The sequence below is a fragment of the Prionailurus bengalensis genome, chromosome A2 (genome assembly GCF_016509475.1).
Source record: "Prionailurus bengalensis isolate Pbe53 chromosome A2, Fcat_Pben_1.1_paternal_pri, whole genome shotgun sequence".
NCBI classification, from domain to species: domain Eukaryota; kingdom Metazoa; phylum Chordata; class Mammalia; order Carnivora; family Felidae; genus Prionailurus; species Prionailurus bengalensis.
In genome coordinates, this window is record NC_057348.1 from 159,591,048 (window position 1) to 159,606,851 (window position 15,804).

Sequence of the window (15,804 nt, forward strand, 5' to 3'; positions counted from 1 at the left end):
AAATGGCAAGGATTGAGTTGGAAGAGGAGACAACTGTCTCATTCAGCCAAAGGTACTATAATGCATATGGCAGCCCACTGGGCTTTGTCACATTGAATGGAAGATAAACAAAAAATAAATGGACTCACTTCCATTGGGGAGTACACAGGAGGGATTCAGAGAGAAGAAAAAGAGGGCGAGATAGGTTTCCGTTTTTTCGCCTACTGATTTTCACTGTGTATCTGATAGGTCCACTCCGTTGACTTAAGTCCAGTTTGATTATCCTTAGCTTTCTCCTAAATTAGCACTTGATGACAAACTAATTGTATTTCCCTTCGTGACTGCTGTCCATCATAGTCCTTTTGTGCAGTAGGTAAACAAACCAAATCAATTCTTGTATAGATGGTCTGGAAAAACAGTTCTCAGTTATATAAAGTTTTTACCAATGATCTAACACTCATGTATTCTCGCACCCTTTTCCTTGCAAAACAACTTAATTCTGCTATGTAGATCCTAAATAAATAATAAAATATTTATTTACAAAATGAAATGTATAACAATGAGAACATATTTGTCTGGGAATGTCTGTAATTATTGAGTAAAAAAGTATGCTCGAGACCAGATTTTAAATGTTCTTGTTTCTGTATACATATTTGTGATATTAAATGCTGTGTGTGTGTGTGTGTGTGTGTGTGTGTCTGTGAAAACTAGTAATAGTGATTACTTCTGTGGATTATGAGAGTCCTTTCTTTCTCTGTTTTGTGTGGAATTTTATAGGATCAGGAAAATAATGGATCTTATTTTCAGTAACAGAGAGTAGACAAGGGAAGCCAGAGGAATAGGTACACAAAGCAGTGTGTGAACTATGAAACAAATGGAAGAAAATATAGTTTAAGCGAAAATATATAAAGTAAGGGATGAGTTAGAGTCAATGGTGTTTTGCCCAAAGGAAGAGCAAATATTTTTCCACTGTACTCCTATGACACTGATTTCCTAACCACATAATCTCTCTTGCCATGATTTGAAAATCATAGAACAACTGATTCAAAACTGGGAAAGAACTTTTGAAATAATGGAAAAACCGAGGAGACGGTGGGTAAGAGGGAAGTGAATTAAGTCGTTCAAATTCACTGCTGGAAATAAAATCTGGATCTTTTGTCTGTGCACAGCGTCTTCTCTCTTTGGTGCTATTAGGGAAACTTCAGCCTAATAATGTCTCTGAAAGCAAATTGGACTCCCATGAGTGAGGTACAGTAGAGACCATTATACCAAAATCTGTAAATAAGTGAATATCAACAGTAATCATTGAGTATTTCTGTGACAGGCAACACATTAAATATCTACCCCAAGAAAATATTTATTAGACAGCACTAAGATAAAAACCAGTGGACGTCAACTATGTAAACAAAATTTACGAAAAAAAATACTGAAAGAGAATATTGTATTGTATTAAGAAGTAACAGTCTTTGAATATTACATAAGTTGTTAAACAAAGCTTAGCCTCCAGATATGATGGCGCCGTTTCTATAAAGAGAAGTAATCGGGGTCTGAGATTTCCACAGACGACATATGGAATGATGTAAGTTTGTGTTTTGCTTCTTAACAGAATGCCAAAGTTAGCAAAATCCCGAGGTGAAAAACCTGGGGCCTGTTCAAGTAATGCCCACTGATGAGAGACAAAGCGCCACGTTTCTAAGTGCATCAAAACAAAATACTTCTGTGATCAGCTGCCCAAATTTATGGGAAGTAAAAAGAGTGCTGTGTGGCACAGCTGTTAGGAAACATCTTTAAGGTTATCGTTCGCACCGTGTGCCTTTCCCCCCTCCCTCTCCTCCTTCTTTTCTCTCTTTCTTTTCCTCTTTCTCTCTTTTTTTCTTTATTGAAAAGGAAATGGGGAAAAAAAAAGGAATCACAGTCCTGGGAATAGAGCCTCTGACCAACAGGTGTGCTGGATCCCATACAAGTCTCTCCCTGGTCACAGTGTGCAAAGCGACGCTGCTTAAGAGTCTCTGAAGCCCCGCAGGGGGTAGACTGACCTCGGTGATGAGCCAAGAAGTGCCTGAGTGGAGACTTCAGTCTCCTACTCACTCAAATGCTGCAACTCTCCACGAGGCCAGACGAGAGAGCATGCTTTAGTTGTTCATGGGGTCTCCCCCGATGCCTTTGAAGCACGGCAGCCAACAGCCTGTTGTCTAGGAGGTCGGGCAAATGGGATCAGGGGACGGCACAGCAAGCGGTACGTCGGACACAGTGCCCACGAAGTGGCTTCACGGGTAGTTGCGTACTCAGGCCGGGGAATAAGATCATTCGCAGCAGTCAGGCCTGTGGGTGGGCAGACAGGGCACAAGGGAATTGCGGAGCCAGAGGCCGACTTGGAGCCCTGCGACGGGACGCAGGCCCCTGGCGTGAATGTGACGGGGAGACAGAACATCTCTGGAAGGACCCGAGATACTCCCGGGGCTGCCGGAGAGAGTACAGATCCCAGTGATTCAGCTTGTGATTCGAGGTAGTTTTGGCCAGAAGGAGCAAGGCAGAAGCGCATTGACTGGAGAGAGAGGAGGCCAGACGGACAGCTGGCCTCTTAAATTTGTCCTGACCATGGAGAGGAGGGGTCATAAAACCTGAGGCAGGGCACACATCTGCAGGTGGAGGTAATGTAGCTCCAGCTTCTAAAGTTAGAAGTTGAAGGCATCAGACTTTAAGAGTCCACCCAGGGATGTATTCCTCTGACAATGAGCCTTTCACAGTCGTTTTTTTTTGTTTGTTTGTTCGTGTTTTTGTTTTCAGTGAAGTATGAATGGGGATGTTGGTAGAGTTTCCGTCCTGAGAACCCTGGTTCCGGAGTCCTTTGTTGTTCTTGTGTTCTGTGCAGCAGGCTCATGTTTCCAAATGTGTGATAGAAGACGTATATGTTAAGTGCTACAATTTTATTTTATTTTTAAATTTTTTTAACATTTGTATTTGTTTTTGCAAGACAGAGAGGGAGACAGAGCATGAGCAGGGAAGGGGCAGAGAGAGAGGGAGACACAGAATCCAAAGCCGGCTCCAGGCTCCCCACTGTCAGCACAGAGCCCGACACGGGGCTCAAACTCACGGACCGTGAGATCATGACCTGAGCCGAAGTCGGATGCTTTCACGACTGAGCCACCCAGGCGCCCCCCCATTGCTATAATTTTAAAAGGCACTGTGTTGTGAAAATTCCCCGACATTACTTTTATCTTTGTTTCTATTTATTTTTTCTCTGATATTCCTTTCGATCAGAGATGCATTTGAATGCCATCTTTAATGTCGGTTAGATGCATTCTAAAGTTCTTTGACCTTGCAGAATCTTGCCCATATCCCTTTGCCAATACAGATCCGTCCCTGTCAGCCACGCTTTCCGAGGGGAAGGGCAACAAGCATTTGATCTTTATTTGCCGGTAATCTCCTCTGTTCCAGCTTGAATTAGTACAGAGTTCCTCCAGTTAGTCTGACTTCCTGATTGACTGAAATTGTGTGAAAATAAAACCCAAGGCCCATCTGCTTCTTTAGTTTTCATCCAAGATTCCCTGGAAGAGGAATACACTGGAGACCAAATATTTGCCGTAGCTGTGTGGCCGTAGTTTTGGAAGACATCCCAATATGGGAAGATATAATACTAAATTATTTCAAATGTTAGCAACCACCGCCCCCCACACCTCCTCCTCCCCTATAAAAATTCTAACTTTCTCCAGGGATTTGCCTGATTTACTAATATTTAATGTCTGCAGAATATTAAGACACATGTTCTAACATAACAAGCAAGCTCTTTGGAATAAGTAATATGTAATAATGATTATTACAGTTGGAAATAAAAATGGAGAGTTCATCATAATAATCCGTATACGCTATGTACATGCACAGCAGGGCTGCTGCAACCATCCTGGGAAATTCGATGCCCGTTGTGGCCTCCATGATTTTGCTTGAGCTGTTCCCTCTTTCTAGAATCTTCTTAAACCTCTTTCTATCTATCTACATTCCCTCATTCTTAAGGTTATAGTCATTATTTATATGTTACCTGATACCACAAATGATGATTAATCATTCTTCTTTGTGGATATCTGGACTATTTATTAATGCTAGACCAGAGGTTGGGAAACTTTTTTTCTGTCAAAGATCAGATAGTAAATATTTTAGCTTGCGAGGTTATATGGTCTCTGTTTGTGACATTCTGCTGTGGATTTGAAAACAGCCGTAGATAATACATAAAGAAGAGGGCCTGGGTGTGTTCCAATAAAACTTTATTTACAAAAGCGAGCCAGGGTCCACATTTGGCCTGTAGGACATAGTTTGTGGACTCCTGTACTTGAAAGTGCTTGAAAGTTTTAGAGTTTGAGAGAAACTTAACTAATGTGCTCATATGATGAGTGAGTCATCTGTAGAAAGGAAGGTCAGTGACATAGTCAAGGTCATGTATTTATGATGGAGCAAGAATAGCAAGCAATTCGCTAAACAACAGCCCTGCGTTTTAAATTTGTTTCTTTCAGTACTTGATTATATTTTGTTCAGCACTGAATTACAAAGTGATATTATGCTCTTGTTTCCTGCTTAGTTACTTTATGTGGGTCCATGTATTATTGGACTCATGGGGAAATGGGCTATATTTTTTTATTGCCTAAAGTGGCCAGAACAGTACAAGGCATTTATCGAGATCTTGGTATTTGTTAGTAAAGCCTTCCAGGAGAACATACAGAACATGTAGCATTCTTTTTTTAAAAAAAATTTTAATGTTTATTTATTTTTGAAAGAGTATGAGCAGGGGAAGGGACAGAGAGAGAGAGAGGAAGACACAGAATCCGAAGCAGGCTCCAGGCTCCGAGGCGCCCCATGATTTTTTTTTAATTAGTGAAAAATTTAAAATTTGATACGAAGATGATCGATTTGTGGTGGAAGTGAAAAATATTTAAATGTAATAAGGATACACTATGTTCAGGTTTTATAAATGCTATATTTAAATTCTAAATTGCAACTAGCTAATGGATCATTTAATCAATTATTCATTAACTTCATTTTAATTACTTTCAACGCAACTCTATGCATTGAAATGTTCCCTTTTGGAAAATGCATCGCTTGTTATCGGGTATAAGCTTGCCCTATCGAGCAGGTTTAGACTGGAAGACGTTTCTCCCCGCGTGGTTTTATTGATTTCTAAGAGTTCACCTCATTTCCTTCAGATGACTACTCAGATGTCACCTAATCAAAGAGACTTTCCTTGACAAAGCAGCGAAAAACAGCCGCTCTCAACCTCTACCCTACCCCCCAACTACCTGCCCCTTCTTCCATATTTAATGTGTCCAGAGTATTCGTCACCATCTCATACTATAACCTTTTATGCTTTTACCTATTTTTTCGTTTTTGTTTTAGTTAGTTTTTGGTTTCCACTAAAACATAAATTCCGTGACAGGCATGTTGTCAATATTATCTGCGGCTGCATTTGCTACCCCTGGCCCAGCATAGGCGCTGGGTGCACGTTTGAATGAGTGAGACAGACATGAATGAACGTTAGCACATTCCTAATAGAAGGGAAAATTTCGGAGTAATGATGACTCCAGATAAATGCAAAACTTTTGTCCCAAGATCATAAAAAGTTAGACTCAAAAGAGTCAGCAGATTCAAAATCAAGGTTTTGTATTTGTGCTCCCTGGCAACTAAACTGAATAGCAAATTTTTTTTTTTATTTAATACAAAATCCTTCACTGTAGACTTTCACTTTGTGAACTGAAACCTTAAATACATTTTATGGGGCACCTGGGTGGCTCAATCAGTTGAGTGTCCCGACTCTTGATTTTGGTTCAGGTCATAATCCCAGGGTCAGTCATGGGATCCAGCCCCCGTGTGGCTGAGTGTGGAGCCTGTTTAACACTGTCTCACCCTCTGCCCCTCCCCCGCTCATGCATGTGCATACACACACGCTGTCTCTCTCAGATAAAATAATAAAATAAAATAAAATAAAATAAAATAATAAAAAAATAAAAATAAATAAATTTGATGTTCATGTTTTCATTGTTTTACATTTAGCTTCCTGGGGGAATATATTCATATGCATATGCCATATTTCCCAGAGGCACTTGCAGTATAACAAAGGAAAATAAGAAATCTAACTATATTTTACGAGGGTGGAGATGTTCATTTTTAACTTCAGATTTGTACACACTTGAGTGGTGAGATAATGAATCATCACTCATTTCTCCAGCATCACTGGGACTTCCCTCCACTTGAGTGACTTTTCAAGAAAACGAGTTCATTCCTTCTGTTGCTGAAGTTTTCTTCTGTTTATAAAGATCTGAGGTAGCAACCATTCTAGAATATGTAGTGTAACTCTCTGTCTTATTAAACAGACAACTGAGCATGTGTAAAAAACATGTGTTGGCTATTTAAGACCCACCTCTCTTGACGATGAGGTGTTGCGCCATCTTGTAAGTCAGCAGTGTGTTTTGGGACGCTGCGGTTCTCAGGTTTAGGTGGCTCTTCTTGTCATTCGTTCACTCACTCATTCATCCTACAAATGTTTTTAGAGTGTGTACCAGGTGCCAGGTGTGGTTCATGTAACTGGAGAGTAAGCATTAGGCAAACTATCAAAAACTTGATTCCCACACAGCTTTCAGTCTAGTGGGAGAGAAAGGAAACCAAACAATTAAATGAGTAAAAACATACATGTGTGGTGGCTCTGAGAGCTATGAAGGAGCAGAAATCAAGGAGTAGGTAAGGAGAGTGATGGTCGCATCATGCTCGTTAGCTGGGTAGACTACGGAAGTCTGTCCGCAGCGGTGAAAGGTGACGTTGTGAGCAGAGAGACCAGAGGGAAGAGCCTCATGGTAGCTGGAAGAATAATAGCAAAGGCCACAGCAGGAGCTGGCCTAATGTTGCAATAAGAGGCAGGGGGCTCTGGTGGTAGACAGCAATGGACAAGAATGCCAGAGAGAGATGCGGCCAGTCTTGTGGTGGCTGTGGGCCACTGGGGGCTTCAGACTTTATTCTGAGAGATTGAGGGCAGAAGCCAGGAGATGTCGTGAGCCTAGCAGCCACTTGGCCACTTAGGTGTGCAAATGTCCCTCAGGCTGCTGGGTGCAGGACGATAGAAAAGCAAGGGAGGAGGCAGGAAGACTGTCCGGTCCTTCACAACAGTGATCACTGGTGGCTGCTTGGACCAGGTGATATGAGGGAGTAGGATTTGGGGTATTCCAGAATGAGAACGCGCGGCCCCTGATGCAGTCTCCCGGAGAGCAGGTGCAGAATGAGAGGAGATCCAAGAGCTGAGTCCTGGGCACTTTAACGTGGAGGCATGAGGAAAATGAGACCGATCCATGAAAGGAATCAGAAAGCAAGCAGTAGTGGGGAAGGAGGAAAAACAAAAGCTTAAGGGCCACTGAAGCCAAGTGAAGGAAGGAAATGAGGGGTCGCTTGGTTCCAAAGCAGTTGACTGGTCTAGAATGATGGGAACTGGTTAGTTTTCCAGATGGCAGTACTTTTCAGGGTGACACCTGTTTCTCAGCCTTTCAGCTGTGGTAGGATGTCTCCTGGCCTTCCCTCGTTCAATCTCTGTGTTTGCAATCAATGTTTCTAATCCTCTATCCCTATAACGAATAAATCCCTAAAGATTTCCAGAGGCTGTCAGCCTTCCCAAAGCTTGTTAAATCAGCACCACCACCTTTCCTCGTGATTCCTAGACGGCAGGTCTGCCCTGGGGCCCTTCTGCATAAAGCATTTTGTCGTAGGTCCATCTCTTAAAACTCGGGTGTTCAAATGACCACAGTCGAGCTGTCTCCCTTCTGACCACTTGCTAAATGTGGTTGCACAGATTTTTATGTTTGTATTGTATCCGACCACTGTTTTGACTAAAACACACGCGTCGTCGTCGAAAGATATTTAATCTCTCTGTTCTTTTCTCTTCTTTTCAGAAAAATGCGACGAGCCACTCGTGTCCGGACTCCCCCATGGGGCTTTCAGCAGCTCGTCCTCCACATCTGGGAGCTATTCTCCCGGCTATGCCAAGATCAACAAGCGAGGAGGTAAGGCACATTTCATCTCCTTCGTCAATACGTGCGCGGAGAAAGAACGCGTCATATTTAAAACTGCATTTCCGACGTCTATTTTATTGCGCAATGGCTATTAGCAGATACCTCTTTCGTTCTGTCCACTTCTGTTAACTCATAGCTACTATAAACCTCTTTTGTAGTCACTGCCAGGGAGTGATAGAGGAAAATTCGGGCCGGAAGCAAGAGATGGTAAATAAAGGAGGAGGAATTTTTAGAGTTGTACGGGGTACTGGATTCCAGATGATGTACAAATTATGAGTTAAGGAAGTTCTTGTTCATTGGAAAATCATTTAGACCAAAGTTAAAGGTAATTGATTTCTGGGTACCTGAGGGCTCCGTCAGTTAAGTGTGTCCGAATTCGGCCCGGGTCATGGTCTCGTGTCTCATGAGTTGGAGCCCTGCCGTCGGCCTGTGTGCTGATAGCTCGGAGCCTGGAGCCCATTTCAGATTCTGTGTCTTCCTCTCTCTCTGCCCCTCCCCTGCCCATGCTCTGTCTCTCTCTCCTTCAAAAATAAATAAACATTAAAAATATTTTTAATAAACATTAAGAAATAATAAAATAAAACGAATTGATTTCAAATGTGTATACGATGAATCAAAGAATACTATATTCACTATTTTTATTTCTATTTTTAGTAATATATAAAGAGTATCTGTTGAAAAGATAGGATAAAAAATTACCCTTGGTACTTTCTGCCCCCAGTGCCCAGAATTTAATTTTGTTATTAAAGCCACATGAAAAATAGTTACACAATTGCAACTAAAACTTGAGTTTGGGATTTTAAAGTAATACTATTAATTAGTAAATGGTAATTTCAAAGTAGGCAGCAATCCAGAGAGAATAAAAGATGATTGAGAACAGCAACTTAAAAATCTCTCGCTTCAAAGGAAGACTGATATGAATAACAATCAATGACAACTTAAAAAGGAAAGAAACACTTTTCTTGGATAAATGTGAATCATCCCACAAGGGCCATAATTTTTATTCACTAAAACAGGAAATACTAAACTCATTTCACACTCAGTTTAATAAAAAAAAGAGTGAGTAAAAATAGAAAGAAGAAGGTAAGGGAGGGAGGGAAGGAAATAGGGAGGAAAAAAATAACATAAAGAAGCAAAGGTGAAAAAAAAAAAAGAGAATAGGGGAAAACCCAAAAGGAGAAGTAAAAAAGAAAGGGAAGGAAGAAAAAGAGGGACATCAGAAAAGAGAGAAAGAGATATCAGAGAGATTCAGAAAGACCAAAGGGAGAATAAAATAGCTAAGAAAAAAGGTAGAATAATATATACAGAACTTCACAGGTGTATGAAGAGTCCTGGATTAGTAAAGAGACTTGGTAAAAGTCAGAGATACGCCAGCAAAAGTGGAGGAATACAAATTTTAAAATATATACTGTTTTGGAAAGTAGTATTAATTAGCTGCTTTTGTTTACAGTGACCAGATTGTTGTTTTTTTTTTAATTGTGGTGTAATTAACATCAAACATATTAGTTTCGCGTGTACAGTATAATGATTTTATACACGTCTATATTGCAAATTGGTCACTGCAACAAGTCTAGTTAACATCTCTCACCATGTGTAGTTACTTTTTTTTCCCATGATGAGGACTCTTAAGATCTACTCTTAGCAACTTAGAAATATGCGCACAGTATTTCTAACTATAGTTAGCTTGACTTACTTATTTTATGACTAGAAATTGATACCTTTTGACCTTCTTCACCCTTTTCATTCACCGCCCCAGCCCCCCGCCCCTGGGAACCACCAGTCTATTCTCTGCATTTATGTAACTGCTCCTTTTATAATATGATTTTTGTCAGATGATGGTCATGAGAGTTGGTAAGTTACTATAATTCATCAAAAATTTTGCTTACAGATGTCAAGTAATGAGACTTTTAATTCATTCCTTTTCCATAAGTCACTAAAAGATAAACAAGAAAAACAATATATATATATATATGTATAAAACTATATATATATAGAACAGTATATATATATATGTATGTATATATGTGTGTGTGTGTGTGTGTATATATATATATATATATATATATATATGTATGTATGTATATATGTATAAAATCATGAATCAAGAAACTGGCCATACCCAAATAATAATTGTAATGCAGGCTAGTAAATTTGGGGCAAAATCTACAAGAGAAAAGAAATATCACATACATTCCTGGATGTCAAGAGGATGCAATATTCCCTAAAGGAAGTATCCTGACATTGGGAGATCAACTTGAATGAGAGAAAGTCACAAAATGTTTCCTCAGAAAGGGTTGTGTGGATTTTATACCCAGAGAATCTGGACAAGTCAGGTCATCTCAAGCATATAACCTCTTTGGAAATGCAAATAATACGATATAACCAACAATAAGATGCATGAAATAAAAATAATAAAAAAAAACATGGCCAAATGCCTAGTGCTGAGCAGTGAATCCACTTAAAGATAGACCATAACTAAACAGTTTAGGAACTAAGGTTGTGGAACAAAGTATAAATTTTATAGAATTAATATAAATTTGTATAAATTTTACAAGAATGTAAAATACCAAATTCTGGGAACTAAACAGACGTTTGCCTTTCCTCCCTAACCTTTCAGAACTGGAAGCCACCAGATACTGTAGCTTTAAATGCATATTTTTAAAATTGCCAATTTTTTTCCGTCTTGGATTTTTTTAGGACTCTGTCTCCTACCAAGAAACATCAATAGTCTTTCGGTGTTTTTGTCCTCATTCAAGTAGCTATATTGAAGCCTTTTTTATTTGTCTTAAAATAGTACAGGATGCTACTTTGAATTACTTAGAGATACTTATCTATTTATACACTCATATATGAGAGTGAGGTATCTGAGATTAAATTTCTAAAATGTTGACCTGATTTAAAAAAAATTTTTTTTAATGTTTATTTATTTTTGAGACCGAGAGAGACAGAGCATGAACAGGGGAGGGTCAGAGAGAGGGAGACACAGAATCTGAAACAGGCTCCAGGCTCTGAGCGGTCAGCACAGAGCCCGACATGGGGCTCGAACTCACGGACCGCGAGATCATGACCTGAGCCCAAGACGGCCGCTTAACCGACTGAGCCACCCAGGCGCCCCTGACCTGATTTTTTTAACCTGGAGGGTGGGATTCGAAGAATGCTTTTGCTTTCTCTATAATAGGTTTGTCTAGTTCATAGAATGTCAGTGTCTCTACCTATGTATTTATGTAGATAGATTTATAGATACAATGTATTTCCAAAAAGAAAGTTATTTGAAAAGCAAAGGACTATAAAGAAAATTTATGCCTTCCTAAGTTGTTTGACTAGCAACTTCTCTCTGACTGTTGCTACATTGTCATGCATTGAGATGAAGTCGTGATGTAGTCGTTGGCTGGGAGAAAGCATTGTCGGTGCTTTAGTTATAGATTTACACTTGCATCTGGCCCATTGTATCAATATTTGTTATTCTGGGGTTTTAGTTACTTACCTTTTGGGTCCCAAAGACCTCTTTTGTTTATCGGCGGCATACTGCGTATGGTTGCATAGAATTTCCTCCCCTGCTCCATCCCATACTATCTACCTGTTTAGGACCATCACACAACTGATTATATCTCCACTCCTCATGGGCTGCTCTGCCTCTGAATGTACACATAAGACACCCATGTGCCTTAACCCTCGTTGATGACCAATGTATGAAGCAAGGTAGCAAGCATCAGAGAGGGGGATTATTGCCTCTACAAGAAAAAAAAAAAAAAGCAAAAAGGAAAAAAGAAATCTACATGCGGTTATTTTCACAATAAACAGACTTTGTATTCCCTTATAAAGTTCATGTGTGAATGCTCTTGAGAGAAGAGCCATGTTGACTGAAATTCATACTAAGGTATAAATGGCTAATAGTTCGTATTGATTTTAAAAATAGATTTTTTGTTAGTGCAGCAAAATGTTACATGTCTTAAAGATGGGTAAAGGAAGCAGAGAGTTTATATATATACATATATATATATATATATATTTATTTATTTATATTATATACACGTATATTTATGTATGTCTTTTTTGTTTACATTCATATATAAATATGTATTTATATATCTATAAATATATATATTTATATATTTGCTGAAGATATATTTTTTATTTCACTATTGGCAAGAATCATCTGACACATACACCATATAAGCCCATGAAAGCAAGAAGATCATATACTGACAGAAGGGTAAAATAATATAACTCACCAATTATACAAATACAGAAAAGAACAAATTCAGCATTATGTTGATTAACATTGCCTCAGGGGTGCCCGGGTGGCTCTGTTGGTTGAACGTCTGACTTTCGATTTTGGCTCAGGACCTGAACTGACCTCAGGGTCTTGGGGTAGAGCCCTGCTTCAGGCTCTGTGATGGGTGTGGAGCCTGCCTGGGATTCTATCTGTCCCTCTGCCCCTCCTTCTCTCTCTAAAAAAAAAAAGAAAGAAAGAAAGAAAGAAAGAAAGAAAGAAAGAAAGAAAGAAAGAAAGAAAAAGAAAATTGAACATATTGCTTCATGTTTTATCATTTATTTAAATGTATTCCTCAAATATATTTTGGAGAGATTGAGTTTTGGAATCCATAGAAAATCGGATTATAATGCGAATATACGTTCAGATAACAGATTGGCACACATGTATAAACGGAATTTAGGTTTTGCGTCCTCACAATACATCCATTTGCTGCCACCTTGATGTCAGGGGTCAGTTTATGACAAAACTGCGGGGAAAGGAATGCTTATGTGGAAAATCCACACATAATTCTATCGTGTCTTTTGGAGCCCATTACTGCTTTAAGATTTTTGGTTTCATTCGTTTTAGGAAAACACTGACCTGCTGTGATCTGTGTTCTGGACATATCTCCCTATTCCTAATTCACTGGCGGTGTCCCCATCTGTGTCATTCCAAGTCAATAGCAGTTAGGTGGGTTCACCTTTCCCAAGGTTAGCAGAGATATTAAATCTGGACAGTCTCATATAAAGTAAACACTACCTCACATTTATAATACACATTTAGTATTTTACAGATTATAAAATGTTCTAAATGTCCCTTGACCTTCACAACAAGCTTGTTAGATAGAATGTTAGCTTAGAGACGCCCATCATCTCTTCTGCTGGACTTAGGACTTTTCAGTCCACCCGCCTTTTGTAGAGATCGTCCTCTTTCTCCTGTCCCCAGGAGATAGCCATTCTGCCACATGGCCCTCTTCTTCCTCCACTGGCCACAGATGAAAGATTGCCATGCTCAGTTTCGCCAGATGAAGCCATAGTGGCACTGCATTGGAGTTGGCCCCAAGACAGAACCGAAAAAGAGTGGGAGGTTTTAAGCCACGTTTGATGTGTGCTTCTGCAACCAGAGCAACCCCGTCATGGAGCCTCAGAGTTTCTTGAGTGATGTGGACCTTGAATTCTTCTCTTTCTTTTCACCTCCTCCCGTTTACTTTTCCTTAAAGGTCCTTCCATACTTGTTGCTCTTCTGAGACCTTTTTCACATTGCTTCCTGGGTCATTCCTGCCATTTTAGGAAACTGTCATCTTCTCCATTAACCCAAAGGGCAGAGAGGTGTGGGGTTGGTGGTGGTGTTTTGAGGCTATGTTGCCTCTATTTCTTCCAGCAGGGAGAACAGATTGCATTTGTAAGCCACATAATTGATAATCACTTCTGGGAGGAATATGTGTATAACAGACATCTGGAAAGACTGCCGGAACAGAGCTCTGAATGTCCACGCGTGTACCTTAAAAAGAACTACAGCTTTTGCCTTCCCTTGAAAGACACCAGTGAAGTAAATAATTGCCTCGGTGCCTTGATAGCTTGGCTTGGTCAAATCATTGCCTTCATCCTTTCCTGCCTCCTGTTGGCCAAGAGGGAGCTTTAGCGATTAGCATCATTCTGAACTCTTTCCCACCTACGCTTCCGAGCTTCCACATACATGTTGGAATGCTTCTTTCGGGCTCCTGAGTGGCTCAGCACATAACCCTACCTCACTCTGCTCTTCAGAGGCCTTTCCGGCCTCTCCTGGAAAACAAGTTTGCTCCCCTCTCTTGCACCCTCAATTCTCCTGTCGCTTAGTCACATTTGTAAAATACTTCCCCTCCCTCTGCTTTCTTTTCTTCCCTATTCTGCTTTAAATAGTAAAAGCATCTGTCACAACCAGTTACACCGTGACCTGATTAAACTGTAGCCTATGAGTTGGGAAAGCAGTCGCAATGCTTCCTTGAAGACATTGACCCTCTTCCTGCCGGTAACTCCTCCCACTGGGGCCCTTCGGCTCTCTCCGGTCCCTGACCCGTTCCTGCTCCATATTGCCCCCTACTGGCAGCCAGTGTTTGCCAGATCCCGTAGTATTTTCTTTTTTTTTCTTTTCTTTTTGTTTTTTTTTTTTGGAGAGAGAGAGTGTATGTGCGAGTGGGAGAAAGGGGCAGGGGCATGAGAGAAAGAATCATAAGTAGGCTCTGTGCTAAAAAGCATGGAGGCTCAATCCTACCACCCTGGAATCAAGACCTGAGCTGACACCAAGAGTAGGATGCTCAACCGACTGAGCCCGCAGGCGCCCCCATTCTTAACCTTATTAGGAAGTTCTTCCCTTGGACTATAACATCAAGACTTACATTATGAAATAGACTGGCGTTCCCAGTTGTTGAACTTCCATCCATGTTGACAGATTCCATTCCACTATGTTCCCTCTTTCCCTTCTCCAGCCCCTATCACTTCCTGTCTCTCTTCATCTGCTCTGTTTCCCTCTCAACGAGCATTCGTTGTTACTTTAGTATGAATTCATAGTTGAAGTATTACTTCTTCTAAAAGAATTTGCCTTTAAGAGCAGATCCTTGGGAGCAGAGAAATCTAGAGGGGTGGTTTTCTAATGTAGCATTTTAGAATATTTGACATTCCTATTTGGGCTGGCCATACTTCTTCATCTTTGAATTACTCTCCTGAAAACACCTGCTGACTTCGCCGGCTCTGATGCAGTGCTGAGCAATGAGAAGAGAATGACTTATATTCATGCATAACTCGATTCCAATACAGAATCAACCAAGGATGAACATGATATTAGTCAGTTATTAATCTCTCTGCATCTCAGTTTCCTGATTTCTATGTTTACTATGTAATCTCTCATCCAAACCAGGAACTTTGACAGTGCTAGAGTTCTTTTAATAATTATGTCCGGGCAATCTTGCAGGTACGGGCCCCCTGTTTATATTTTAAAATGGAATCAACCGTACAATTTAGCAGAGCCATTGTGAAGATTCAGTGAAATAATCTGCACAGTCTGTGTTGCAATTAAATATTAGCCTCTTTCCCACCAGTTACCCTCAAGTCCCCAAAGCAACACTTAACAGATATTAATATTTCAGAGCAAGTGAGTAATTTAGTCTTGTCATTACCAAAGCAACACCTCCCTAAAAAGTGACCACTAGAGGTTGCATATTTACCCGTGTGTGTGTGTGTGTGTGTGTGTGTGTGTGTGTGTGTATTTCCCCTATCATCATATAAGACAAAAATCATAATAATTCATAAATTAATAAAATAACATTTTGAATAATTTAAATAAGTTTTGCATAATCAGACTGCTACCTATGTTAACTTAAATGTGCCCTGACTCTTTTCTCCTTAAACTCCTTTCATTTCAAATGAAAGGGCTTATGCCAATGATTGCTGAGTGTTATTTTGTTCTGATTGTCATCATGTCATTTGAGTTAGATCTGATAGAGTCCAATATAATACTTATGTAGTAAATTTATGATCCTCAGTGAAGCCAACACTAATT

The 15,804-nt window shown here is 40.0% G+C and overlaps 1 protein-coding gene across 1 annotated transcript in view; it reads left to right on the top strand.

Annotated features, from left to right (window-relative positions):
* CNTNAP2 (contactin associated protein 2) overlaps positions 1-15,804 on the top strand; it is a 1,977,233-nt gene that overhangs the window by 578,828 nt on the left and 1,382,601 nt on the right. The window contains exon 2 of the mRNA XM_043589809.1: positions 7,896-8,006. Coding sequence (XP_043445744.1) covers positions 7,896-8,006 — 111 coding nt within the window. The remainder of the gene's footprint in view (positions 1-7,895; positions 8,007-15,804) is intronic.